Source organism: Venustampulla echinocandica (genome assembly GCF_003357145.1).
Source record: "Venustampulla echinocandica strain BP 5553 chromosome Unknown scaffold_5, whole genome shotgun sequence".
NCBI classification, from domain to species: domain Eukaryota; kingdom Fungi; phylum Ascomycota; class Leotiomycetes; order Helotiales; family Pleuroascaceae; genus Venustampulla; species Venustampulla echinocandica.
In genome coordinates, this window is record NW_022474210.1 from 442,931 (window position 1) to 450,225 (window position 7,295).

Sequence of the window (7,295 nt, forward strand, 5' to 3'; positions counted from 1 at the left end):
AGTTCCTGTCCCAGCCCGAGAATTTATTTTGCGCCACGAAAACCAATCAATAAATACTTGCTGCAAGCCACATTTTCCCCGAGACCGCTTATGTAGCCCGAGGACAGCGGGCTGCCGAATCTCCCAACGGCATGGATAACTAAATAAAAATCTTTCCACGATGTTTCTACCTCCTCACATTTAAGTTACCGTCGTGGGTATCCCCAATAATGTCTTTCATGTCTCTCCTGCCTTCGATCCCCTATCCGCCTACGGGCGAGGGGTTTTGGAACCCAGTTACCTCAACGCTGAATTGGTGCGAGGAGGCAAGTTATCTGTATCCCAGCCCTATCAAGTTCTCCACTCTAACAAACTATAGGATTACTATGCCACGATATACTCCGCCGAAATAGTCAACTCCTTCACAAACCTAACCTTTATATTTCTCGCATACAAAGGAATCTCCAACTGCATCCGCAATAAACACGACACCGTATTCCTCATGGGCTTCATCAGCTATCTCATAATCGGCCTCGGGAGTTTCTGTTTCCACTCCACGCTTAAATGTCCGGGGGGGGGAGCCACAGTTCCTTATTTCCATTTGAGGGGAGTAATGGAAAACTAATGATTCGACAGACCCCATGCAATTAGTCGATGAACTGTCCCTGATATACAACACCTGCATAATGATGTACGCCATATTCTCGCAGGGCAAATCGGGACTTGGCTCCATCCTGCTCCTGCTCTTCACTGCCGCCCTGGCGATCTTCATCACGGTGTACTACCACTATTTGCAAGACCCGGCCTTTCTCCAAAACACCTTCGCGGCGCTGACAGCATTCGTCGTTGCTAAGAGTATATACGCCATGGAAACCACGCTTCGGCCAGCATTGCAGCCAAAAAGACGTCCAGATGGCAACGTTGCACCAGCCAGTGTTTTAGAAGAGGAGGCGAGGAGAGATGCTCGGGATACGGCGATTCTGCGCACGATGTGGAAGATGATTGCTTGTGGATTGACTTGTGTAACAAGCGGATTTCTGATTTGGACTATGGATAACGAATACTGCTCGACGTTTCGAAGGTGGCGGGCGGAGATAGGCTTACCGTGGGGGATGTTGCTGGAGGGCCATGGATGGTGGTGAGTTGCCTCTATCGTCATTTAACTTCCTGGCTAAATCTTGTGATAGGCATGTCGTGTCGGGAATTGCGGCGTATTTTAACCTGACCTGGGCTATTTGGCTGAGGTATTGTTTTAATGGCGAGCAGGATGATGTGGAATTGTCTTGGCCATCAGTCTTTGGCTCTGTACCTGCGGTGGTGAGGAGAGAGGGCAAGAAGCGTTCTGAAAAGGGGTCGTAGAAGCGAAGAGGAGTGCTATAGAAGGCGGGCCCGGCTCTATAGTATAGAACCATCGATTTTGAATCATACCTCTTTAAATGTCCAAAAAAAAAATTCTTCTTCGAATAATTAGCTGTTATAGTAGTTCCCTATTATATGTCCTCAAAGCCAAGAACTCCCTCATATTAACCCCAATCAATCATCCCACCTATCCCTACACCCCAGGTTCACCTCCATGCTACTAACCACCAGCTCCCCCTATTCCACTCAGGGGAAGCGAGCTTTTAGTGTACGAACCAATTGCATTCGTATCTTGCTACATTATTCCCCTTTAACGAGACACATACAAAAACGCATTACGAAACCTCACAAATTGTAGCCACGTTTAATCAAGATGCCAATAAACTAATAATATTCCGCACACACATATACATATATATATTCGCACACAGACGCATCCATCGGGATTTCACTACAGTTATCTCTCTCTTAATCTCTCCCAAAAAATGCATATCTGTTTCCTTCTTTCTTTCCCTCCGTCTCCCTTTATTTCCTCTTGCTCAAAAGCCATGCCTGCAGGCCATGCACTTAGATATATCCCATACCAATACTATACGCATATTCCCTTCCCCCATCTTTCCCCCCTTCCCCATCTATTCACCGCCTCACAACCCCAGAACATATAAATATATGATATCCCACCAAACCAACCTCCCCATTCTCAAAAATCCACTTTTTTCCCATCCGCCGGCCCCATGGCCCCCGTCTTTGTCCGGATCAATACTCCAATTTCCACAATAGAAGGAGAGAAAAAAGCAAAAAATAAACATGTGTATTATCGGCCGAAAATCCCACGCCGCGTTAAGTTAGGGCAAGCAACGCGCATACACAGCAAATACATCAGCAACAAAACAAGCGCACGCAAAATATTTTCCCTATATTTCCTGTTGCCAATTGCCATTTCCCCCCATATAATAGATGCCGGATCCCCGCCTTGTTTAGATCATAACCATAGTAAATACTTCGTTGATCGTTTTGTAAAATGCCATATTCCATATTTTTTCATCCATACAACCCGTTTTTCTTGCTTGAAAAACTGGGCAGAAGACACACGAAAACACCAAGGGTATTGCCCCCCCACCCATAAAAAGATATAAAGATGTTCCGGGCTTTGCGCAGACGGTGGAAAATCATTAAAATAAAAATCACTTTTCCTATTCCCGTCCATGTCCGTTTGACCGCGCTTATTCATGATATTTTTAGTGAGATTATCAATTATTTTATTGCGAAACAAAAATCGAGGAACCCCGAGGGGCAGAGTTTATGCGCCGTTGATGACTACTTCCGGGCAGGTATTCTCGTCCATCCCTATGGCGGTTTTGCCAGAGGATGTGCTATCGGTCGGGTCGTCAATAGTGCTAGCGCTCGCGCTTGGGAGACTGCAGCTTTGAGGGCTATTCTGCCCGTTTGTCAACATCGGCGTGGGAGCGCTCGAATTGATCTCAATGGGCATAGTGTGAGATGTGGATGATGGCGTAGGGTACGGTGGGGGGCCAGTGAATATCAATTTTTCGATGGCCGTGATTTGCTTCCCATAATTAAACTTCTTGAGTTGGGCAAGCTGTGGCTTCATTTGCTCAACAACCGCATCACGCTCGGCACCTTTCAGTTGAAGGAGGAGCTTTTCTATGAAAGACGTTAGCATTGCTTTAATATTGCTCCTGTTAAGAACTTACGAATCACATAGTTGCCATATTGATCTTTCATCATGAGCTGCAAAGGGCTTGAACCGTCGCTATTTAGCGCAGTCATTTGTGCCACGATGGTTTTCCTCTGCTCATCTGTGCCAAATTGGATGCATTTCTCGACCACGTTGGACGCAAATTTATGCTTCGACAGCATCAATAGCTGAGCGGTAATGATCTTGATGATCTTTATCCGGTCTTCTGGCTTTCCATGTTGAATGACATGCTGGATGACGTAGTTGCCGAACTGATCACTGATGAGGCCAGGTGCACATTGGTGTAGCTCTTCGAGAATCGCAGCTTGATCTTGAGGTTTGCAGTATTCCAATATCCGTTGAATGACGCGGCAGCCATAAGAGTGGGTCGCGAGAATGTGGACTTGACCCTTGAAGGCGTCAATGATAAATTGGATATGCTCCTTCGGTACCCGCTCGATAGCTTTCTGCACGACGTGGTTGCCATTTTGATCCTTGACGCACTTGAGGACATCGATTCGAAGCTCATCCACGAGTTCAGCTTGCTGGTCAGCAAGGACGTGCTCGAGAGCCTATATACATTTAGCCGTGATACTTCAGAACATCGAACAAATATGACTAACCTTCTGCACAACTCGGCATCCGTACATCTGCATTGACAGTTCCATGACGTGGTTCTTCATCTGCTCAGCAAGCACCCGCTTCTGGATCTGATTGCCGTGCTCAAACAGCTTTTGAATGACATAATTGCCAAACACATCGGTCATCAGTTGGAGAGCGTTTGGCTGGATTTCGCGGAAAAGCTGCTCCTTCTCATCGCTGTTGGCAGTTTCCAGCTTCTGCTGAATGAACCGCGATCCATGTTGATCGCCACTAAATTCAACAACGTGATTGTAGATATCCTACCAAGGGGTCAGCCGGTACGCAGAATTTTACGATCTCTGAACTAACCTTTAAATCGTATCGCTTATTGGATTTAGAATTCGACCTGAATTCCTCCAGAAGCGGACTTCGAACTCCTAGGCCGACATCTTGATCCTTAGGCCTAGTCGGGATCATCTGCGCTGGTGCGTAAGGAGGCATGGGAACTGCATACCCGTATGGAATATTTGGTTGCCTGAAGTTGGAGGGGGCATACTCGTAGGCCTGAGGACGGAATTGGCCTTGAAAGGGGGCACCGTACAAATAAGCAGCTTGTTGCTGTGCAAACATGGTCTGGAGTCTCCTATCCATTTCGGTAGGGCCTTGCGGAATCCGTGGACCCCTTGATGACGGCCGGTATATTTGGTCGGTCCCCGATGGTGGAGTGCCTGCATGATGATAAAATTTAGGGCTGTTAAACCCACGGCGGTAGTCACTGCCTGCTGGCGAAATAGAATCTCGTTCTCCGGCATGGGGCTTGAAATATCCTTGATCCAAGAACGGCTGCGACCCGTAGCGCTCATGGTTGCCATGTCCCTTTGGTCCATTTAGACCTTCCCACAAGGGCGACGTGCCACTGTGGGGGAAGACCTGCGCGGTAAAATTCGGAGGATTCGGCGAATATGAAGCCGCCAGACCACCAGGAAGTGAGGCAGTGGTCGAATTGTTCTCGCTCAACCCGAACGCGGCCATTTTGTCGCTCAACCCGCTATCACTGTGGGCTGCCGAGTCAACAAACCTAGTCTGGTTGGTTGGTGGGGGAAACGAAACGGAGGGCCCAGAAAAGGACGGGCGTTGTGAGTGTATGGAGCTTGTCGGCGTATGGCCAATAGAGCCCCAACCACTGCTGCCATAAGGGACGCCGGCTCCATTGAGTCCCGGCTCTGATACCTTTGATGGAGGCATGCTACTATCTCTGGACATGCTGCCATTCGTGGCTAGGAAATTTGGCGGCGCAAACTCTCCCTTCAAGGCCCTCACGGAGTGATCATAATCATAAGAACTATCTCCGTACTGGCCCGAGTTCTCCTTGTCGTCGGTGTAAATGAATGATGGTTTCCGTCCGAACGTGAAAGGACCGGAAGAGGGGTTCAGGCTGCTCTTTTGCGACCCCCTGGAGAAGGCTGCAGCCTGGGTAACCCGCGACTGCTGGTATGGATTTTGTATCTCTGCCAATGTTGGCTGGTTCGCGGTAGGAATGGTACTGCGATGATGAGCTGGGGAGGTGCTTCCGCTATGAGAGGACTGGAGGGTAGGAGACGTCGTGTCTGGAGGGTTCCAGGGTCCATTGGCCGGGGCACCCCATGGGTTTGCCTGGGAGGAAGATCGTAAAGCGCTTGATCCATTTGGGAGGGGGAATTCATCCTCGTCATCTCCTGCTCGGACATCAGTAATGCCCAAAGCCTGGTGGTGTTTCGCGGACCCACCTTGGGAACGGGTAGCATCTCTCTTGGAGTTTGGAATCCCACTGCCAATCGTACCGTTACCCCAGATACCACTCGAAGCCTGCCAGGACTCGTTGCTGCCAAAGCCTTGTGCAAGAGTCCCCGAGGTTGAGGTTCTTTCGTCGCTATTTTTTCTGGCAGTTGCGCTGCCAAAATCTCCACCGAACCGAGCGGATCGCGCCTGTTGAGAATTCAGTCAGCAGGATGTATGTAATAAGTGATTCGGCGGGGGGGGGGGGGGGGCATCAGCACTTACGGCGTTCGTCATGGCGCCTGAAGGTCTGCTAGTAGCAGCAGAAGACATGAGATGCCTCTATGTAGTCGTTGGGAATGTGGAGAATCCAAAGATAAAAAGGAAGGCTCCGAAGGTATATTGGACGGGGCCGGATGGTGCTGACGGTATTATGCTAACCAAAAGGACTGTGTTTCTAGTGTGTATTTGACAGGTGTAGGTCTATGTGACTGGTGGTTCGCAAAAAAGATGTCAGCATAGGTATCCATGCGGTAAGGCTGATGATCAATGCCGGGGGGGGGGGTGAAGGGGAGCGGAGCGGAGCTGAAGAGATCTCACCAGGACAAGTAGCTGGAGTATGTAATGGACGACTATGCTGTAAGCTCATTTACAAGAAGATCTGGCGGAAAGAATGCATTCATGAGGAGTCGGGCATCGAGGGAGAGGGAGATGCGGCGGGAGGGCGAGAGGGATATAGTTGAAGGGCTGGCGGCCGGAGGCAGGGCGAAAAGGTCGCGCGACACCAAATCCCTTCGTTTGTCATATGCAACGTCGAGTAGGCGTGCTCGCTGGAGAAGGCAGGCACCCGTTCTGGAGGAGAGGGATGCAGGCCGAAGGTGACCGGTGGGCGCTGAGCCTGGGGCGGGAATTGGATTGCCAGAGAATTGGGGCTTGGGAGGGCCCTTTGTGCTGGTCTTGCCTGGGCTTGGGTTCGGGGTTGAAGGGGTTTGTCTTGTATTGTCTCGTCCGGTCTTGCGCTGATCGAGTCCGGTCTACCGCATCGGGCAGGGCGTTGCAGAAATTCGAGGAGGGAGGAGGCAAGGGCGACAACTCCAGGAACGCAGCTCTTGCGGAGGCTTTTCTCGATCTGGGCCGGGGCGTCGAGAGGGGGGAATATGGTTCTGGTTTGTTGTTGCACAGCTTGTGGAGAGGAATCGCAGAGCGGGTTCGGGGTCGGAGAGCGGACGGGGAAGTTGGTGCTGGTGCTGGATTGCAGATCGAGTCGCGATCGTAGTAGTACGTAGGTAGTAGACACCGATAAGGGTCGTGAATTTGTTCAGTAGATCTGCAGACTCGTACTCTAGACACCAGATGGGAGTAGAGTAGATCAGAACAGAGTCGAGCGGAAGGGCGTTCTCTGGGGGAGGAAGTAGGAGTTGGGGGATAAGCGTCCAAGTCCAAGCCCAAGCCCAAAGAAAGGATTGTTGTCGCACAACCACCACCGGTCGCAGAGCAGGAACACTGTAGGAGCAGGAAGCAGCACTCGCTCACACTCACTCACCCACGCACCGAGCGCTGTAAACTGCGCTGCGACTGGAGTCCGTGGCTTGGCTGGGTACAAGACCACTCTGGATAGTACCAGCAAGGTAAGGTAAGGTAAGGTAAGGTAAGGTAAGGTAGGGATGCTGTGGTCACTATGCGCCTATGGGGACGGGCGTTGCACGTAGCATTTAGTGGGTGCTTAGTGATGTTTAGTGAGGGTTTAGTGGTGGTTTAGTGGTGGTTCTTCAGTGGATGCCCGGTGGGGTGTCCAGCGGGTGTGTTCGTGTTTGCTGGCCTGGATGGGCCTGGCCTGCTGCTCCGTACGCTGGCAGCTGGGGCGATGGAGCCCTGGGCTGGGGGCCATGGGCCATAAGGGGGCCGTCTTAGGGCTGGGACT

At 50.7% G+C, this 7,295-nt stretch overlaps 2 protein-coding genes across 2 annotated transcripts; one reads left to right on the plus strand and one right to left on the minus strand.

The window, feature by feature from the left end:
• Positions 1–665: 665 nt before the first annotated feature.
• Positions 666–1,338, plus strand: BP5553_07062 (uncharacterized protein; the record flags this gene model as incomplete). Its single annotated transcript, XM_032015685.1, has 2 exons — positions 666–1,117; positions 1,167–1,338. The coding sequence occupies 2 exons, from the start codon at positions 666–668 to the stop codon at positions 1,336–1,338; spliced, it is 624 nt and encodes a 207-aa protein (XP_031867954.1).
• Positions 1,339–2,638: 1,300 nt separating this feature from the next.
• BP5553_07063 (ARM repeat-containing protein) lies at positions 2,639–5,707 on the minus strand (the record flags this gene model as incomplete). The annotated part of the gene is made up of 5 exons (XM_032015686.1): positions 2,639–3,003; positions 3,054–3,609; positions 3,661–3,939; positions 3,989–5,584; positions 5,660–5,707. 5 exons carry the CDS (start codon positions 5,705–5,707, stop codon positions 2,639–2,641), a joined length of 2,844 nt encoding a protein of 947 aa, XP_031867955.1.
• Between the last annotated feature and the right edge of the window lie 1,588 nt (positions 5,708–7,295).